This window comes from Schistocerca cancellata, chromosome 4 (genome assembly GCF_023864275.1).
Source record: "Schistocerca cancellata isolate TAMUIC-IGC-003103 chromosome 4, iqSchCanc2.1, whole genome shotgun sequence".
NCBI lineage: Eukaryota > Metazoa > Arthropoda > Insecta > Orthoptera > Acrididae > Schistocerca > Schistocerca cancellata.
The window spans coordinates 293,851,097-293,872,750 of record NC_064629.1 but is presented as its reverse complement, the minus strand read 5'-3'; the positions used below and the strand labels follow the sequence as shown (position 1 = coordinate 293,872,750).

The following is a 21,654-nucleotide window of genomic DNA, read 5'->3' as shown; positions in this document are numbered from 1 at the left end:
GCATTTTTCCCATATTTGTGTTTTTCCCATATTTGCGTTTTTCCCATATTTGCGTTTTTCCCATATTTGCGTTTTTCCCATATTAGGGTCTTTTCCATATTAGGGTCTTTCCCATATTTGCGTCTTTCCCATATTTGCGTTTTTGCCATATTTGCGTCTTTGCCATATTTGCGTCTTTGCCATATTTCGTTTTTCCCATACTTGCGTTTTTCCCATATTTGCGTTTTTCCCATATTTGCATTTTTCCCATATTTGCGTTTTTCCCATATTTGCGTTTTTGCCATATTTGCGTTTTTCCCATTTTTGCGTTTTTCCCATATATGCGTTTTTCCCATATTTGCGTTTTTCCCATATTTGCGTTTTTCCCATATTTGGGTTTTTCCCATATTTGCGTTTTTCCCATTTTTGCGTTTTCCCATATTTGCGTTTTTCCCATATTTGTGTTTCTCATTTATTTAGTGAACCTCTGACTATTCAGACTATGACCTACCAACCGATTTTTCCTCTTGTGAAGTTCTACCACAAGTTTATCTTATCCCATATTTGAGTTTTTCCCATTTTTGCGTTTTTCCAATATTTTCGGTTTTTCCACATTTGTTTCCCATATTTGCGTTTTTCCCATATTTGTGATTTGTCATTATTGCGATTTGCCATATTAGCGTTTTTGCCATATTTGCGTTTTTGCCATATTTGCGTTTTTGCCATATTTGCTTTTATGCCATATTACGTTTTTCCCATATTTGCATTTCTGCCATATTTGCGTTTCTGCCATATTTGCGTTTTTCCCAAATTTGCGTTTTTCCCATATTTGCGTTTTTCCCATATTTTCCTTTTTCCCACATTTGCGTTTTTCCCATATTTGCGTTTTTCCCATATTTGCGTTTTTCCCATATTTGCGTTTTTCCCATTTTTGCGTTATTCCCATATATGCGTTCTTCCCATATTTGCGTTTTTCGCATATTTGCGTTTTTCCCATATTTGCGTTTTTCCCATATTTGGGTTTTTCCCATATTTGCGTTTTTCCCATATTTGCGTTTTTCCCATATTTGCGTTTTTCGCATATTTGCGTTTGTCATATATTTAGTGAACCTCTGACTATTCAGACTATGACCTACCAACCGATTTTTCCTCCTGTCAAGTTCTACCACAAGTTTATCTTATCCCATATTTGAGTTTTTCCCATATTTGCGTTTTTCCAATATTTTCGTTTTTGCCATCTTTTCGTTTTGCCATATTTCCATTTTTGGGATATTTCCGCATTTGACATATTTCCGTTTTTTTCGTATTTCCAGTTTTGCCATATTTGCGTTTTTGCCATATTTGTGTTTTTGTCATATTTGCGTTTTTGCCATATTTGCGTTTTTGCCATATTTGCATTTTTGCCATAATTGCGTTTTTGCCATATTTGCGTTTTTCCCATATTTGCGTTTTTCCCGTATTTGCGTTTTTCTCATTTTTGCGTTCTTCCGAAGTTTTCGTTTTTCCCATATTTGCGTTTTTCCCTTATTTTCGTTTTCCCAATAATTGGTTATTCCCTTATTTGCGTTTTTCCCATTATTGCTTTTTTCCCATTATTGCTTTTTTCCCATATTTGCGTTTTTCACATATTTGCGTTTTTCCCATATTTGCGGTTTTCCCATATTTGCTTTTTTCCCTTATTTGCGTTTTTCCCATATTTGCTTTTTTCCCTTATTTGCGTTTTTCCCTTATTTGCGTTTTTCCCTTATTTGCGTTTTTCCCATATTTGCGTTTATCCCATATTTGCGTTTTTCCCATATTTGCGTTTTTCCCATAATTTTGTTTTTCCCCCATTTTTGTTTTTCCCATATTTGCGTTTTTCCCATATTTACGTTTTTCCGATATTTGCCTTTTTCCGTTATTTTCGTTTTTCCCATATTTGCGTTTTTCCCATATTTGCGTTTTTCCCATATTTGCGTTTTTCCCATTCTTGCGTTTTTCCCATATTTGCGTTTTTCCCATTTTTGCGTTTTTGCCATATTTGCGTTTATGCCATTTTTGCCTTTTTTCCATATTTGCGTTTTTGCCATATTTTCGTTTTAGCCATATTTGCGTTTTTGCCATATTTTCGTTTTTGCCATATTTTCGTTTTTACCATATTTGTGTTTTTCCCATATTTGCGTTTTTGCCATATTTCCGTTTTTGCCATATTTGCGTTTTTCCCATATTTGCGTTTATCCCATATTTGCGCTTTTCCCATATTTGCGTTTTTGCCATTTTTGCGTTTTTCCCATATTTGCGTTTTTCCCATGTTTGCGTTTTTCCCATGTTTGTGTTTTTCGCATGTTTGCGTTTTCTCATATTTGCGTTTTTCCCATATTTGCGTTTTTCCCATATTTGCATTTTTCCCATATTTGTGTTTTTCCCATATTTGCGTTTTTCCCATATTTGCGTTTTTCCCATATTTCCGTTTTTCCCATAGTAGGGTCTTTTCCATATTAGGGTCTTTCCCATATTTGCGTCTTTCCCATATTTGCGTCTTTCCCATATTTGCGTTTTTGCCATATTTGCGTCTTTGCCATATTTGCGTCTTTGCCATATTTCGTTTTTCCCATACTTGCGTTTTTCCCATATTTGCGTTTTTCCCATATTTGCATTTTTCCCATATTTGCGTTTTTCCCATATTTGCGTTTTTGCCATATTTACGTTTTTCCCATTTTTGCGTTTTTCCCATATATGCGTTTTTCCCATATTTGCGTTTTTCCCATATTTGCGTTTTTCCCATATTTGGGTTTTTCCCATATTTGCGTTTTTCCCATTTTTGCGTTTTCCCATATTTGCGTTTTTCCCATATTTGCGTTTCTCATTTATTTAGTGAACCTCTGACTATTCAGACTATGACCTACCAACCGATTTTTCCTCTTGTGAAGTTCTACCACAAGTTTATCTTATCCCATATTTGAGTTTTTCCCATTTTTGCGTTTTTCCAATATTTTCGGTTTTTCCATATTTGTTTCCCATATTTGCGTTTTTTCCATATTTGTGATTTGTCATTATTGCGATTTGCCATATTTGCGTTTTTCCCATATTTGCGTTTTTCCCATATTTTCGTTTTCCCAATGATTGGTTATTCCCATATTTGCGTTTTTCCCATTATTGCTTTTTTCCCATTATTGCTTTTTTCCCACATTTGCGTTTTTCCCATATTTTCGTTTTTCCCATATTTGCGTTTTTCACATATTTGCGTTTTTCCCATATTTGCGTTTTTCCCATATTTCCGTTTTTCCCTTATATGCGTTTTTCCCTTATTTGCGTTTTTCCCTTATTTGCGTTTTTCCCTTATTTGCGTTTTTCCCATATTTGCGTTTTTCCCATATTTGCGTTTTTCCCATATTTGCGTTTTTCCCATATTTGCGTTTTTCCCATAATTATGTTTTTCCCCCATTTTTGTTTTTCCCATATTTGCGTTTTTCCCATATTTGCGTTTTTCCCATATTTGCGTCTTTGCCATATTTGTGTCTTTGCCATATTTGCGTCTTTGCCATATTTGCATCTTTGCCATATATGCGTCTTTGCCATATTTGCGTCTTTGCCATATTTGCGTTTTTCCCATATTTGCGTTTTTCCCATTCTTGCGTTTTTCCCATATTTGCGTTTTTCCCATTTTTGCGTTTTTGCCATATTTGCGTTTATGCCATTTTTGCCTTTTTTCCATATTTGCGTTTTTGCCATATTTTCGTTTTAGCCATATTTGCGTTTTTGCCATATTTTCGTTTTTGCCATATTTTCGTTTTTACCATATTTGTGTTTTTCCCATATTTGCGTTTTTGCCATATTTCCGTTTTTGCCATATTTGCGTTTTTCCCATATTTGCGTTTATCCCATATTTGCGCTTTTCCCATATTTGCGTTTTTGCCATTTTTGCGTTTTTCCCATATTTGCGTTTTTCCCATGTTTGCGTTTTTCGCATGTTTGTGTTTTTCGCATGTTTGCGTTTTTCTCATATTTGCGTTTTTCCCATATTTGCGTTTTTCCCATATTTGCATTTTTCCCATATTTGTGTTTTTCCCATATTTGCGTTTTTCCCATATTTGCGTTTTTCCCATATTTCCGTTTTTCCCATAGTAGGGTCTTTTCCATATTAGGGTCTTTCCCATATTTGCGTCTTTCCCATATTTGCGTCTTTCCCATATTTGCGTTTTTGCCATATTTGCGTCTTTGCCATATTTGCGTCTTTGCCATATTTCGTTTTTCCCATACTTGCGTTTTTCCCATATTTGCGTTTTTCCCATATTTGCATTTTTCCCATATTTGCGTTTTTCCCATATTTGCGTTTTTGCCATATTTGCGTTTTTCCCATTTTTGCGTTTTTCCCATATATGCGTTTTTCCCATATTTGCGTTTTTCCCATATTTGCGTTTTTCCCATATTTGGGTTTTTCCCATATTTGCGTTTTTCCCATTTTTGCGTTTTCCCATATTTGCGTTTTTCCCATATTTGCGTTTCTCATTTATTTAGTGAACCTCTGACTATTCAGACTATGACCTACCAACCGATTTTTCCTCTTGTGAAGTTCTACCACAAGTTTATCTTATCCCATATTTGAGTTTTTCCCATTTTTGCGTTTTTCCAATATTTTCGGTTTTTCCATATTTGTTTCCCATATTTGCGTTTTTCCCATATTTGTGATTTGTCATTATTGCGATTTGCCATATTTGCGTTTTTGCCATATTTGCGTTTTTGCCATATTTGCGTTTTTGCCATATTTGCGTTTTTGCCATATTTGCTTTTATGCCATATTACGTATTTCCCATATTTGCATTTCTGCCATATTTGCGTTTCTGCCATATTTGCGTTTCTGCCATATTTGCGTCTATGTCATATTTCCGTTTTTTCCATATTTTCGTTTTGCCATACTTCCGTTTTTGGCATATTTCCGCATTTGGCATATTTCCGTTTTTTTCATATTGCCGTTTTTGCTATATTTGCGTTTTTGCCATATATGTGTTTTTGCCATATTTGCGTTTTTGCCATATTTGCGTTTTTGCCATATTTGCGTTTTTCCCATATTTGCGTTTTTCCCATTTTTGCGTTCTTCTCATTTTTGCGTTCTTCCAAAGTTTGCGTTTTTCCCATATTTGCGTTTTTCCCATATTTTCGTTTTCCCAATGATTGGTTATTCCCATATTTGCGTTTTTCCCATTATTGCTTTTTTCCCATTATTGCTTTTTTCCCACATTTGCGTTTTTCCCATATTTTCGTTTTTCCCATATTTGCGTTTTTCACATATTTGCGTTTTTCCCATATTTGCGTTTTTCCCATATTTCCGTTTTTCCCTTATATGCGTTTTTCCCTTATTTGCGTTTTTCCCTTATTTGCGTTTTTCCCATATTTGCGTTTTTCCCATATTTGCGTTTTTCCCATATTTGCGTTTTTCCCATATTTGCGTTTTTCCCATATTTGCGTTTTTCCCATAATTATGTTTTCCCCCATTTTTGTTTTTCCCATATTTGCGTTTTTCCCATATTTGCGTTTTTCCCATATTTGCGTCTTTGCCATATTTGCGTCTTTGCCATATTTGCGTCTTTGCCATATTTGCGTCTTTGCCATATTTGCATCTTTGCCATATTTGCGTCTTTGCCATATTTGCGTCTTTGCCATATTTGCGTCTTTGCCATATTTGCGTTTTTCCCGTATTTGCGTTTTTCCCGTATTTGCGTTTTTCCCATATTTGCGTTTTTCCCATATTTGCGTTTTTCCCAAATTTGCGTTTTTCCCATATTTGCGTTTTTCCCATATTTGCGTTCTTCCCATTTTTGCGTTATTCCCATATATGCTTTCTTCCCATATTTGCGTTTTTCGCATATTTGTGTTTTTCCCATATTTGCGTTTTTCCCATATTTGCGTTTTTCCCATATTTGCGTTTTTCGCATATTTGCGTTTGTCATATATTTAGTGAACCTCTGACTATTCAGACTATGACCTACCAACCGATTTTTCCTCCTGTCAAGTTCTACCACAAGTTTATCTTATCCCATATTTGAGTTTTCCCCATATTTGCGTTTTTCCAATATTTTCGGTCTTTCCATATTTTTTTCCCATATTTGCGTTTTTCCCATATTTGCGATTTGTCATTATTGCGATTTGCCATATTTGCGTTTTTGCCATATTTGCGTTTTTGCCATATTTGCGTTTTTGCCATATTTGCGTTTTTGCCATATTTGCTTTTTTGCCATATTTGCGTTTTTCCCATATTTGCGTTTCTGCCATATTTGCGTTTCTGCCATATTTGTGTATCTTCCATATTTGCGTCTTTGCCATATTTCCGTTTTTTCCATATTTTCGTTTTTGCCATCTTTTCGTTTTGCCATATTTCCGTTTTTGGGATATTTCCGCATTTGACATATTTCCGTTTTTTTCGTATTTCCGGTTTTGCCATATTTGCGTTTTTGCCATATTTGTGTTTTTGCCATATTTGCGTTTTTGCCATATTTGCGTTTTTGCCATATTTGCATTTTTGCCATATTTGCGTTTTTGCCATATTTGCGTTTTTCCCATATTTGCGTTTTTCCCGTTTTTGCGTTTTTCTCATTTTTGCGTTCTTCCGAAGTTTTCGTTTTTCCCATATTTGCGTTTTTCCCTTATTTTCGTTTTCCCAATAATTGGTTATTCCCTTATTTGCGTTTTTCCCATTATTGCTTTTTTCCCATTATTGCTTTTTTCCCATATTTGCGTTTTTCCCATATTTTCGATTTTCCCATATTTGCGTTTTTCACATATTTGCGTTTTTCCCATATTTGCGTTTTTCCCATATTTGCTTTTTTCCCTTATTTGCGTTTTTCCTTTATTTGCGTTTTTCCCTTATTTGCGTTTTTCCCATATTTGCGTTTTTCCCATATTTGCGTTTTTCCCATATTTGCGTATTTCCCATATTTGCGTTTTTCCCATATTTGCGTTTTTCCCATAATTTTGTTTTTCCCCCATTTTTGTTTTTCCCATATTTGCGTTTTTCCCATATTTGCGTTTTTCCCATATTTGCATTTCTCATATATTTCGTGAACCTTTGACTATTCAGACTATGCCCTTCCAACCGATTCTTTCCTCTTGTCAAGTTGTACCACAAGCTTATCTTCTCCTATATTTGTATTTTTCCCATTTTTGCATTTTTCCCGTATTTGCATTTTTCCCATTTTTGCGTATTTCCAATATTTGCGTTTTTCCGATATTTGCGTTTTTCCGATATTTGCGTTTTTCCGATATTTGCGTTTTTCCGATAATTGCCTCTTTCCGATATTTTCGTTTTTCCCATATTTGCGTCTTTCCCATATTTGCGTTTTCCCCATACTTGCGTTTTTCCCATATTTGCGTTTTTCCCATATTTGCGTTTTTCCCATATTTGCGTTTTTCCCATATTTGCGTTTTTCCCAAATTTGCGTTTTTCCCATATTTGCATTTCTTATATATTTCGTGAACCTTTGACTATGTCCTATCAACCGATTCTTTCCTCTTGTCAAGTTGTACCACAAGTTTATCTTCTCCCAAAATTGCGTTTTTCCCATATTTGCATTTTTTACATATTTGCGTATTTCAAATATTTGCGTTTTTCCAATATTTGCGTTTTTCCGATATTTGCGTTTTTCCGATATTTGCGTTTTTCCGATATGTGGTTTTTCCGATAATTGCCTTTTTCCGATATTCTCATTTTTCCCATATTTGCGTTTTTCCATATTTGCGTTTTTCCCATATTTGCGTTTTTCCCATATTTGCGTTTTTCCCATATTTGCGTTCTTCTCATATTTTCGATTTGCCATATTTGCTATTTGCCATATTTGCTATCTGCCATATTTGCGATTTGCCACTTTTGCGTTTTTGCTGTATTTGCGTTTTTGCCATATTTGCGTTTCTGCCATATTTCCTTTTTTTCCATATTTCCGATTTTGGCATATTTCCGTTTTGCCATATTTACGTTATGGCCATATTTATGTTATGGCCATATTTCCGTTTTTGCCATATTTCTATTTTGGCATATTTCCTTTTTAGCCATATTTGCGTTTTTGACATATTTGCGTTTTTGCCATAATTGCGTTATTGCCATATTTACGTTTTTGCCACATTTACGTTTTTGCCATATTTGCGTTTTTGCCATATTTGCGTTTTTGCCATATTTGCGTTTTTCCCATATTTGCGTTTTTCCCATATTTGCGTTTTTGCCATATTTGCGTTTTTGCCATATTTGCGTTTTTGCCATATTTGCGTTTTTGTCATATTTGCGCTTTTGCCATATTTGCGTTTTTCCCATACTTGCGCTTTTCCCATATTTGCGTTTTTCCCATATTTGCGTTTTTCCCATGTTTGCGTTTTTCCCATGTTTGTGTTTTTCCCATGTTTGCGTTTTTCTCATATTTGCGTTTTTCACATAATTGTGTTTTTCCAATATTTGTTTTTCCCATATTTGCGTTTTCCCATATTTGCGTTTTTGCCATATTTGCGTTTTTCCCATATTTGCGTTTTTCCCATATTTGCGTTTTTCCCATATTTGCGTTTTGGCCATTTTTGCGTTTTTGCCATATTTGCGTTTATGCCATATTTGCGTTTTTACCATATTTGCGATTTTCAGATATTTGCGTTTTTCCCATATTTTCGTTTTTCCCATATTTTCGTTTTTCCCATATTTGCGTTCTTTCCATATTTGCGTTTTTCCCATATTTGCGTTTTTCCCATATTTGCGTTTTTCCCATATTTGCGTTTTTCCCATATTTGCGTTTTTCCCATATTAGGGTCTTTCCCATATTAGGGTCTTTCCCATATTTGGGTCTTTCCCATATTTGCGTCTTTCCCATATTTGCGTCTTTCCCATATTTGCGTCTTTGCCAGATTTGCGTCTTTGCCATATTTGCGTCTTTTCCATATTTGCATCTTTGCCATATTTGCGTCTTTGTCATATTTGCGTCTTTGCCATATTTGCATTTTTCCCATATTTTCGTTTTTCCCATATTTGCGTTTTTCCCAAATTTGCGTATTTCCCATATTTGCGTTTTTCCCATATTTGCCTTTTTCCCACATTTGCGTTTTTCCCATATTTGCGTTTTTCCCATATTTGCGTTTTTCCCATATTTGCGTTTTTCCCATTTTTGCGTTCTTTCCATATTTGCGTTTTTCCCATATTTGCGTTTTTCCCATATTTGCGTTTTTCGCATATTTGCGTTTCTCATACATTTAGTGAACCTCTGACTATTTAGACTATGACCTACCAACCGATTTTTCCTCTTGTCAAGTTCTACCACAAGTTTATCTTATCCCACATTTGAGTTTTTCCTGTATCTGCGTTTTTCCAATATTATCGGTTTTTCCATATTTTTTCCCATATTTGCGTTTTTCCCATTTTTGCGATTTGTCATTATTGCGATTTGCCATATTTCCGGTTTTGCCATATTTGCGTTTTTGCCATATTTGCGTTTTTGCCATATTTGCATTTTTGCCATATTTGCGTTTTGCCATATTTGCTTTTTTGCCATATTTGCGTTTTTCCCATATTTGCGTTTCTGCCATATTTGCGTTTCTGCCATATTTGCGTTTCTGCCATATTTGCGTTTCTGCCATATTTGCGTTTCTGCCATATTTGCTTCTTTGCCATATTTCCGTTTTTTTCATATTTACGTTTTTGCCATATTTTCGTTTTGCCATATTTCCGTTTTTGGCATATTTCCGCATTTGACATATTTCCGTTTTTTTTATATTTCCGTTTTTGCCATATTTGCGTTTTTGCCATATTTGTGTTTTTGCCATATTTGCGTTTCTGCCATTTTTGCGTTTTTGCCATATTTGCTTTTTTGCCATATTTGCGTTTTTCCCATATTTGCGTTTCAGCCATATTTGCGTTTCTGCCATATTTGCGTTTCTGCCATATTTGCGTTTCTTCCATATTTGCGTCTTTGCCATATTTCCGTTTTTTCCATATTTGCGTTTTGGCCATATTTGTGGTTTTCCGATATTTACGTTTTTCCCATATTTGCGTTTTTCCCAAATTTGCGCTTTTCCCATATTTGCGTTTTTCCCATATTTCCGTTTTCCCATATTTGCGTTTTTACCATATTTGCGTTTTTCCCATATTTGCGGTTTTCCCATATTTGCGTTTTTCCCATATTTGCGTTTTTCCCATATTTTGGTTTTTCCCATATTTGCGTTTTTCCCATATTTGCGTTTTTCCCATATTTGCGTTTTTCCCATATTTGCGTTTTTCCCATATTTGAGTTTTTCCCATAATTTTGTTTTTCCCCAATTTTTGATTTTCCCATATTTGCGTTTTTCCCATATTTGCGTTTTTCCCATATTTGCATTTCTCATATATTTCGTGAACCTTTGACTATTCAGACTATACCCTACCAACCGATTCTTTCCTCTTGTCAAGTTGTACCACAAGTTTATCTTCTCCCATACTTGCATTTTTCCCATATTTGCATGTTTCCCATATTTGCGTTTTTCCCATTTTTGCGTTTTTCCAATATTTGCGTTTTTCCGATATTTGCAATTTTCCGATATTTGCGTTTTTCCGATATTTGCGTTTTTCCGATAATTGCCTTTTTCCGTTATTTTCGTTTTTCCCATATTTGCGTTTTTCCCATATTTGCGTTTTTCCCATAATTATGTTTTTCCCCCATTTTTGTTTTTCCCATATTTGCGTTTTTCCCATATTTGCGTTTTTCCCATATTTGCGTCTTTGCCATATTTGCGTCTTTGCCATATTTGCGTCTTTGCCATATTTGCGTCTTTGCCATATTTGCATCTTTGCCATATTTGCGTCTTTGCCATATTTGCGTCTTTGCCATATTTGCGTTTTTCCCATATTTGCGTTTTTCCCGTATTTGCGTTTTTCCCATATTTGCGTTTTTCCCATATTTGCGTTTTTCCCAAATTTGCGTTTTTCCCATATTTGCGTTTTTCCCACATTTTCCTTTTTCCCACATTTGCGTTTTTCCCATATTTGCGTTTTTCCCATATTTGCGTTTTTCCCATATTTGCGTTTTTTCCCATTTTTGCGTTATTCCCATATATGCTTTCTTCCCATATTTGCGTTTTTCGCATATTTGTGTTTTTCCCATATTTGCGTTTTTCCCATATTTGGGTTTTTCCCATATTTGCGTTTTTCCCATATCTGCGTTTTTCCCATATTTGCGTTTTTCGCATATTTGCGTTTGTCATATATTTAGTGAACCTCTGACTATTCAGACTATGACCTACCAACCGATTTTTCCTCCTGTCAAGTTCTACCACAAGTTTATCTTATCCCATATTTGAGTTTTTCCCATATTTGCGTTTTTGCCATATTTGCGATTTGTCATTATTGCGATTTGCCATATTTGCGTTTTTGCCATATTTGCGTTTTTGCCATATTTGCGTTTTTCCCATATTTGCGTTTTTCCCATATTTGCGTTTCTGCCATATTTGCGTTTCTGCCATATTTGTGTATCTTCCATATTTGCGTCTTTGCCATATTTCCGTTTTTTCCATATTTTCGTTTTTGCCATCTTTTCGTTTTGCCATATTTCCGTTTTTGGGATATTTCCGCATTTGACATATTTCCGTTTTTTTCGTATTTCCGGTTTTGCCATATTTGCGTTTTTGCCATATTTGTGTTTTTGCCATATTTGCGTTTTTGCCATATTTGCGTTTTTGCCATATTTGCATTTTTGCCATATTTGCGTTTTTGCCATATTTGCGTTTTTCCCATATTTGCGTTTTTCCCGTTTTTGCGTTTTTCTCATTTTTGCGTTCTTCCGAAGTTTTCGTTTTTCCCATATTTGCGTTTTTCCCTTATTTTCGTTTTCCCAATAATTGGTTATTCCCTTATTTGCGTTTTTCCCATTATTGCTTTTTTCCCATTATTGCTTTTTTCCCATATTTGCGTTTTTCCCATATTTTCGTTTTCCCCATATTTGCGTTTTTCACATATTTGCGTTTTTCCCATATTTGCGTTTTTCCCATGTTTGCTTTTTTCCCTTATTTGCGTTTTTCCTTTATTTGCGTTTTTCCCTTATTTGCGTTTTTCCCATATTTGCGTTTTTCCCATATTTGCGTTTTTCCCATATTTGCGTTTTTCCCATATTTGCGTTTTTCCCATATTTGCGTTTTTCCCATAATTTTGTTTTTCCCCCATTTTTGTTTTTCCCATATTTGCGTTTTTCCCATATTTCCGTTTTTCCCATATTTGCGTCTTTGCCATATTTGCGTCTTTGCCATATTTGCGTCTTTGCCATATTTGCGTCTTTGCCATATTTGCATCTTTGCCATATTTGCGTCTTTGCCATATTTGCGTCTTTGCCATATTTGCGTTTTTCCCATATTTGCGTTTTTCCCGTATTTGCGTTTTTCCCATATTTGCGTTTTTCCCATATTTGCGTTTTTCCCAAATTTGCGTTTTTCCCATATTTGCGTTTTTCCCACATTTTCCTTTTTCCCACATTTGCGTTTTTCCCATATTTGCGTTTTTCCCATATTTGCGTTTTTCCCATATTTGCGTTTTTTCCCATTTTTGCGTTATTCCCATATATGCTTTCTTCCCATATTTGCGTTTTTCGCATATTTGTGTTTTTCCCATATTTGCGTTTTTCCCATATTTGGGTTTTTCCCATATTTGCGTTTTTCCCATATCTGCGTTTTTCCCATATTTGCGTTTTTCGCATATTTGCGTTTGTCATATATTTAGTGAACCTCTGACTATTCAGACTATGACCTACCAACCGATTTTTCCTCCTGTCAAGTTCTACCACAAGTTTATCTTATCCCATATTTGAGTTTTTCCCATATTTGCGTTTTTGCCATATTTGCGATTTGTCATTATTGCGATTTGCCATATTTGCGTTTTTGCCATATTTGCGTTTTTGCCATATTTGCGTTTTTCCCATATTTGCGTTTTTCCCATATTTGCGTTTCTGCCATATTTGCGTTTCTGCCATATTTGTGTATCTTCCATATTTGCGTCTTTGCCATATTTCCGTTTTTTCCATATTTTCGTTTTTGCCATCTTTTCGTTTTGCCATATTTCCGTTTTTGGGATATTTCCGCATTTGACATATTTCCGTTTTTTTCGTATTTCCGGTTTTGCCATATTTGCGTTTTTGCCATATTTGTGTTTTTGCCATATTTGCGTTTTTGCCATATTTGCGTTTTTGCCATATTTGCATTTTTGCCATATTTGCGTTTTTGCCATATTTGCGTTTTTCCCATATTTGCGTTTTTCCCGTTTTTGCGTTTTTCTCATTTTTGCGTTCTTCCGAAGTTTTCGTTTTTCCCATATTTGCGTTTTTCCCTTATTTTCGTTTTCCCAATAATTGGTTATTCCCTTATTTGCGTTTTTCCCATTATTGCTTTTTTCCCATTATTGCTTTTTTCCCATATTTGCGTTTTTCCCATATTTTCGTTTTCCCCATATTTGCGTTTTTCACATATTTGCGTTTTTCCCATATTTGCGTTTTTCCCATGTTTGCTTTTTTCCCTTATTTGCGTTTTTCCTTTATTTGCGTTTTTCCCTTATTTGCGTTTTTCCCATATTTGCGTTTTTCCCATATTTGCGTTTTTCCCATATTTGCGTTTTTCCCATATTTGCGTTTTTCCCATATTTGCGTTTTTCCCATAATTTTGTTTTTCCCCCATTTTTGTTTTTCCCATATTTGCGTTTTTCCCATATTTGCGTTTTTCCCATATTTGCGTTTTTCCCATATTTGCATTTCTCATATATTTCGTGAACCTTTGACTATTCAGACTATGCCCTTCCAACCGATTCTTTCCTCTTGTCAAGTTGTACCACAAGCTTATCTTCTCCCATATTTGTATTTTTCCCATTTTTGCATTTTTCCCGTATTTGCATTTTTCCCATTTTTGCGTATTTCCAATATTTGCGTTTTTCCGATATTTGCGTTTTTCCGATATTTGCGTTTTTCCGATATTTGCGTTTTTCCGATAATTGCCTCTTTCCGATATTTTCGTTTTTCCCATATTTGCGTCTTTCCCATATTTGCGTTTTCCCCATATTTGCGTTTTTCCCATATTTGCGTTTTTCCCATATTTGCGTTTTTCCCATATTTGCGTTTTTCCCAAATTTGCGTTTTTCCCATATTTGCATTTCTTATATATTTCGTGAACCTTTGGCTATGTCCTATCAACCGATTCTTTCCTCTTGTCAAGTTGTACCACAAGTTTATCTTCTCCCAAAATTGCGTTTTTCCCATATTTGCATTTTTCACATATTTGCGTATTTCAAATATTTGCGTTTTTCCAATATTTGCGTTTTTCCGATATTTGCGTTTTTCCGATATTTGCGTTTTTCCGATATGTGGTTTTTCCGATAATTGCCTTTTTCCGATATTCTCATTTTTCCCATATTTGCGTTTTTCCATATTTGCGTTTTTCCCATATTTGCGTTTTTCCCATATTTGCGTTTTTCCCATGTTTGCGTTTTTCCCATGTTTGTGTTTTTCCCATGTTTGCGTTTTTCCCATATTTGCGTTTTTCCCATATTTGCGTTTTGGCCATTTTTGCGTTTTTGCCATATTTGCGTTTATGCCATATTTGCGTTTTTACCATATTTGCGATTTTCAGATATTTGCGTTTTTCCCATATTTTCGTTTTTCCCATATTTTCGTTTTTCCCATATTTGCGTTCTTTCCATTTTTGCGTTTTTCCCATATTTGCGTTTTTCCCATATTTGCGTTTTTCCCATATTTGCGTTTTTCCCATATTTGCGTTTTTCCCATATTAGGGTCTTTCCCATATTAGGGTCTTTCCCATATTTGGGTCTTTCCCATATTTGCGTCTTTCCCATATTTGCGTCTTTCCCATATTTGCGTCTTTGCCAGATTTGCGTCTTTGCCATATTTGCGTCTTTTCCATATTTGCATCTTTGCCATATTTGCGTCTTTGTCATATTTGCGTCTTTGCCATATTTGCATTTTTCCCATATTTGCGTTTTTCCCATATTTGCGTTTTTCCCAAATTTGCGTTTTTCCCATATTTGCGTTTTTCCCATATTTGCCTTTTTCCCACATTTGCGTTTTTCCCATATTTGCGTTTTTCCCATATTTGCGTTTTTCCCATATTTGCGTTTTTCCCATTTTTGCGTTATTCCAATATATGAGTTTTTCCCATATTTGCGTTTTTCCCGTATTTGCGTTTTTCCCATATTTGCGTTTTTCCCATATTTGGGTTTTTCCCATATTTGCGTTTTTCCCATATTTGCGTTTTTCCCATATTTGCATTTTTCCCATATTTGCGTTTTTCGCATATTTGCGTTTCTCATACATTTAGTGAACCTCTGACTATTTAGACTATGACCTACCAACCGATTTTTCCTCTTGTCAAGTTCTACCACAAGTTTATCTTATCCCACATTTGAGTTTTTCCTGTATCTGCGTTTTTTTTTATTATCGGTTTTTCCATATTTTTTCCCATATTTGCGTTTTTCCCATTTTTGCGATTTGTCATTATTGCGATTTGCCATATTTCCGGTTTTGCCATATTTGCGTTTTTGCCATATTTGCGTTTTTGCCATATTTGCATTTTTGCCATATTTGCGTTTTGCCATATTTGCTTTTTTGCCATATTTGCGTTTTTCCCATATTTGCGTTTCTGCCATATTTGCGTTTCTGCCATATTTGCGTTTCTGCCATATTTGCGTTTCTGCCATATTTGCGTTTCTGCCATATTTGCGTTTCTGCCATATTTGCTTCTTTGCCATATTTCCGTTTTTTTCATATTTTCGTTTTTGCCATATTTTCGTTTTGCCATATTTCCGTTTTTGGCATATTTCCGCATTTGACATATTTCCGTCTTTTTTATATTTCCGTTTTTGCCATATTTGCGTTTTTGCCATATTTGTGTTTTTGCCATATTTGCGTTTCTGCCATTTTTGCGTTTTTGCCATATTTGCTTATTTGCCATATTTGCGTTTTTCCCATATTTGCGTTTCAGCCATATTTGCGTTTCTGCCATATTTGCGTTTCTGCCATATTTGCGTTTCTTCCATATTTGCGTCTTTGCCATATTTCCGTTTTTTCCATATTTGCGTTTTGGCCATATTTGTGGTTTTCCGATATTTACGTTTTTCCCATATTTGCGTTTTTCCCAAATTTGCGCTTTTCCCATATTTGCGTTTTTCCCATATTTCCGTTTTCCCATATTTGCGTTTTTACCATATTTGCGTTTTTCCCATATTTGCGGTTTTCCCATATTTGCGTTTTTCCCATATTTGCGTTTTTCCCATATTTTGGTTTTTCCCATATTTGCGTTTTTCCCATATTTGCGTTTTTCCCATATTTGCGTTTTTCCCATATTTGCGTTTTTCCCATATTTGAGTTTTTCCCATAATTTTGTTTTTCCCCAATTTTTGATTTTCCCATATTTGCGTTTTTCCCATATTTGCGTTTTTCCCATATTTGCATTTCTCATATATTTCGTGAACCTTTGACTATTCAGACTATACCCTACCAACCGATTCTTTCCTCTTGTCAAGTTGTACCACAAGTTTATCTTCTCCCATACTTGCATTTTTCCCATATTTGCATGTTTCCCATATTTGCGTTTTTCCCATTTTTGCGTTTTTCCAATATTTGCGTTTTTCCGATATTTGCGATTTTCCGATATTTGCGTTTTTCCGATATTTGCGTTTTTCCGATAATTGCCTTTTTCCGTTATTTTCGTTTTTCCCATATTTGCGTTTTTCCCATCTTTGCGTTTTTCCCATATTTGCGTTTTTCCCATTCTTGCGTTTTTCCCATATTTGCGTTTTTCCCATTTTTGCGTTTTTGCCATATTTGCGTTTATGCCATTTTTGCGTTTTTGCCATATTTGCGTTTTTGCCATATTTTCGTTTTAGCCATATTTGCGTTTTTGCCATATTTTCGTTTTTGCCATATTTTCGTTTTTACCATATTTGTGTTTTTCCCATATTTGCGTTTTTGCCATATTTCCGTTTTTGCCATATTTGCGTTTTTCCCATATTTGCGTTTATCCCATATTTGCGTTTTTCCCATATTTGCGTTTTTGCCATTTTTGCGTTTTTCCCATATTTGCGTTTTTCCCATGTTTGCGTTTTTCCCATGTTTGTGTTTTTCCCATGTTTGCGTTTTTCTCATATTTGCGTTTTTCCCATATTTGCGTTTTTCCCATATTTGCATTTTTCCCATATTTGTGTTTTTCCCATATTTGCGTTTTTCCCATATTTGCGTTTTTCCCATATTTGTGTTTTTCCCATATTTGCGTTTTTCCCATATTAGGGTCTTTTCCATATTAGGGTCTTTCCCATATTTGCGTCTTTCCCATATTTGCGTCTTTCCCATATTTGCGTTTTTGCCATATTTGCGTCTTTGCCATATTTGCGTCTTTGCCATATTTCGTTTTTCCCATACTTGCGTTTTTCCCATATTTGCGTTTTTCCCATATTTGCATTTTTCTCATATTTGCGTTTTTCCCATATTTGCGTTTTTGCCATATTTGCGTTTTTCCCATTTTGCGTTTTTCCCATATATGCGTTTTTCCCATATTTGCGTTTTTCCCATATTTGCGTTTTTCCCATATTTGGGTTTTTCCCATATTTGCGTTTTTCCCATTTTTGCGTTTTCCCATATTTGCGTTTTTCCCATATTTGCGTTTCTCATTTATTTAGTGAACCTCTGACTATTCAGACTATGACCTACCAACCGATTTTTCCTCTTGTGAAGTTCTACCACAAGTTTATCTTATCCCATATTTGAGTTTTTCCCATTTTTGCGTTTTTCCAATATTTTCGGTTTTTCCACATTTGTTTCCCATATTTGCGTTTTTCCCATATTTGTGATTTGTCATTATTGCGATTTGCCATATTTGCGTCTTTGCCATATTTGCGTCTTTGCCATATTTGCGTCTTTGCCATATTTGCATCTTTGCCATATTTGCGTCTTTGCCATATTTGCGTTTTTCCCATATTTGCGTTTTTCCCATATTTGTGTTTTTCCCAAATTTGCGTTTTTCCCATATTTGCGTTTTTCCCATATTTTCCTTTTCCCCACATTTGCGTTTTTCCCATATTTGCGTTTTTCCCATATTTGCGTTTTTCCCATATTTGCGTTTTTCCCATTTTTGCGTTATTCCCATATATGCGTTCTTCCCATATTTGCGTTTTTCGCATATTTGCGTTTTTCCCATATTTGCGTTTTTCCCATATTTGGGTTTTTCCCATATTTGCGTTTTTCCCATATTTGCGTTTTTCCCATATTTGCGTTTTTCGCATATTTGCGTTTGTCATATATTTAGTGAACCTCTGACTATTCAGACTATGACCTACCAACCGATTTTTCCTCCTGTCAAGTTGTACCACAAGTTTATCTTATCCCATATTTGAGTTTTTCCCATATTTGCGTTTTTCCAATATTTTCGTTTTTGCCATCTTTTCGTTTTGCCATATTTCCATTTTTGGGATATTTCCGCATTTGACATATTTACGTTTTTTTCGTATTTTCAGTTTTGCCATATTTGCGTTTTTGCCATATTTGTGTTTTTGCCATATTTGCGTTTTTGCCATATTTGCGTTTTTGCCATATTTGCATTTTTGCCATATTTGCGTTTTTGCCATATTTGCGTTTTTCCCATATTTGCGTTTTTCCCGTTTTTGCGTTTTTCTCATTTTTGCGTTCTTCCGAAGTTTTCGTTTTTCCCATATTTGCGTTTTTCCCTTATTTTCGTTTTCCCAATAATTGGTTATTCCCTTATTTGCGTTTTTCCCATTATTGCTTTTTTCCCATTATTGCTTTTTTCCCATATTTGCGTTTTTCCCATATTTTCGTTTTTCCCATATTTGCGTTTTTCACATATTTGCGGTTTTCCCATATTTGCGGTTTTCCCATATTTGCTTTTTTCCCTTATTTGCGTTTTTCCCTTATTTGCTTTATTCCCTTTTTTGCGTTTTTCCCATATTTGCGTTTTTCCCATATTTGCGTTTTTCCCATATTTGCGTTTTTCCCATATTTGCGTTTTTCCCATAATTTTGTTTTTCCCCCATTTTTGTTTTTCCCATATTTGCGTTTTTCCCATATTTGCGTTTTTCCGATATTTGCGTTTTTCCGATATTTGCGTTTTTCCGATATTTGCGTTTTTCCGATAATTGCCTTTTTCCGTTATTTTCGTTTTTCCCATATTTGCATTTTTCCCATATTTGCGTTTTTCCCATATTTGCGTTTTTCCCATTCTTGCGTTTTTCCCTTATTTGCGTTTTTCCCATTTTTGCGTTTTTGCCATATTTGCGTTTATGCCATTTTTGCGTTTTTGCCATATTTGCGTTTTTGCCATATTTTCGTTTTAGCCATATTTGCGTTTTTGCCATATTTTCGTTTTTGCCATATTTTCGTTTTTACCATATTTGTTTTTTTTCCCATATTTGCGTTTTTGCCATATTTCCGTTTTTGCCATATTTGCGTTTTTCCCATATTTGCGTTTATCCCATATTTGCGTTTTTCCCATATTTGCGTTTTTGCCATTTTTGCGTTTTTCCCATATTTGCGTTTTTCCCATGTTTGCGTTTTTCCCATGTTTGTGTTCTTCCCATGTTTGCGTTTTTCTCATATTTGCGTTTTTCCCATATTTGCGTTTTTCCCATATTTGCATTTTTCCCATATTTGTGTTTTTCCCATATTTGCGTTTTTCACATATTTGCGTTTTTCCCATATTTGCGTTTTTCCCATAGTAGGGTCTTTTCCATATTAGGGTCTTTCCCATATTTGCGTCTTTCCCATATTTGCGTCTTTCCCATATTTGCGTTTTTGCCATATTTGCGTCTTTGCCATATTTGCGTCTTTGCCATATTTCGTTTTTCCCATACTTGCGTTTTTCCCATATTTGCGTTTTTCCCATATTTGAATTTTTCCCATATTTGCGTTTTTCCCATATTTGCGTTTTTGCCATATTTGCGTTTTTCCCATTTTTGCGTTTTTCCCATATATGCGTTTTTCCCATATTTGCGTTTTTCCCATATTTGCGTTTTTCCCATATTTGGGTTTTTCCCATATTTGCGGTTTTCCCTTTTTTGCGTTTTCCCATATTTGCGTTTTTCCCATATTTCCGTTTCTCATTTATTTAGTGAACCTCTGACTATTCAGACTATGACCTACCAACCGATTTTTCCTCTTGTGAAGTTCTACCACAAGTTTATCTTATTCCCATATTTGAGTTTTTCCCATTTTTGCGTTTTTCCAATATTTTCGGTTTTTCCATATTTGTTTCCCATATTTGCGTTTTTCCCATATTTTCGTTTTTGCCATATTTTCGTTTTGCCATACTTCCGTTTTTGGCATATTGCCGTTTTTGCTATATTTGCGTTTTTGCCATATATGTGTTTTTGCCATATTTGCGTTTTTGCCATATTTGCGTTTTTGCCATATTTGCGTTTTTCCCATATTTGCGTTTTTCCCATTTTTGCGTTTTTCTCATTTATGCGTTCTTCCGAAGTTTGCGTTTTTCTCATTTTTGCGTTCTTCCGAAGTTTGCGTTTTTCCCATATTTGCGTTTTTCCCATATTTTCGTTTTCCCAATAATTGGTTATTCCCATATTTGCGTTTTTCCCATTATTGCTTTTTTCCCATTATTGCTTTTTTCCCACATTTGCGTTTTTCCCATATTTTCGTTTTTCCCATATTTGCGTTTTTCACATATTTGCGTTTTTCCCATATTTGCGTTTTTCCCATATTTCCGTTTTTCCCTTAATGCGTTTTTCCCTTATTTGCGTTTTTCCCTTATTTGCGTTTTTCCCTTATTTGCGTTTTTCCCATATTTGCGTTTTTTCCATATTTGCGTTTTTCCCATATTTGCGTTTTTCCCATATTTGCGTTTTTCCCATATTTGCGTTTTTCCCATAATTATGTTTTTCCCCCATTTTTGTTTTTCCCATATTTGCGTTTTTCCCATATTTGCGTTTTTCCCATATTTGCGTCTTTGCCATATTTGCGTCTTTGCCATATTTGCGTCTTTGCCATATTTGCGTCTTTGCCATATTTGCATCTTTGCCATATTTGCGTCTTTGCCATATTTGCGTCTTTGCCATATTTGCGTTTTTCCCATATTTGCGTTTTTCCCGTGTTTGCGTTTTTCCCATATTTGCGTTTTTCCCATATTTGCGTTTTTCCCAAATTTGCGTTTTTCCCATATTTGCGTTTTTCCCATATTTTCTTTTTTCCCACATTTGCGTTTTTCCCATATTTGCGTTTTTCCCATATTTGCGTTTTTCCCATATTTGCGTTTTTCCCATATTTGCGTTTTTCCCATTTTTGCGTTATTCCCATATATGCTTTCTTCCCATATTTGCGTTTTTCGCATATTTGTGTTTTTCCCATATTTGCGTTTTTCCCATATTTGGGTTTTTCCCATATTTGCGTTTTTCCCATATTTGCGTTTTTCCCATATTTGCGTTTTTCGCATATTTGCGTTTGTCATATATTTAGTGAACCTCTGACTATTCAGACTATGACCTACCAACCGATTTTTCCTCCTGTCAAGTTCTACCACAAGTTTATCTTATCCCATATTTGAGTTTTTCCCATATTTGCGTTTTTCCAATATTTTCGGTCTTTCCATATTTTTTTCCCATATTTGCGTTTTTCCCATATTTGCGATTTGTCATTATTGCGATTTGCCATATTTGCGTTTTTGCCATATTTGCGTTTTTGCCATATTTGCGTT

General features: G+C 34.9%; 4 protein-coding genes across 4 annotated transcripts; all 4 read right to left on the bottom strand.

Moving 5' to 3' along the window:
- Positions 1-3,647: 3,647 nt before the first annotated feature.
- Positions 3,648-4,436, bottom strand: LOC126184168 (uncharacterized). Its single transcript, XM_049926537.1, has one exon. The coding sequence runs from the start codon at positions 4,434-4,436 to the stop codon at positions 3,648-3,650; it is 789 nt and encodes a 262-aa protein (XP_049782494.1).
- A 4,810-nt stretch (positions 4,437-9,246) lies between these two features.
- Positions 9,247-10,287, bottom strand: LOC126184167 (uncharacterized). Its single transcript, XM_049926535.1, has one exon. It carries the CDS (start codon positions 10,285-10,287, stop codon positions 9,247-9,249), a length of 1,041 nt encoding a protein of 346 aa, XP_049782492.1.
- A 7,384-nt stretch (positions 10,288-17,671) lies between these two features.
- LOC126184166 (uncharacterized) lies at positions 17,672-18,217 on the bottom strand. Its single transcript, XM_049926534.1, has one exon. The coding sequence runs from the start codon at positions 18,215-18,217 to the stop codon at positions 17,672-17,674; it is 546 nt and encodes a 181-aa protein (XP_049782491.1).
- A 1,064-nt stretch (positions 18,218-19,281) lies between these two features.
- Positions 19,282-20,019, bottom strand: LOC126184165 (uncharacterized). Its single transcript, XM_049926533.1, has one exon. The coding sequence runs from the start codon at positions 20,017-20,019 to the stop codon at positions 19,282-19,284; it is 738 nt and encodes a 245-aa protein (XP_049782490.1).
- Between the last annotated feature and the right edge of the window lie 1,635 nt (positions 20,020-21,654).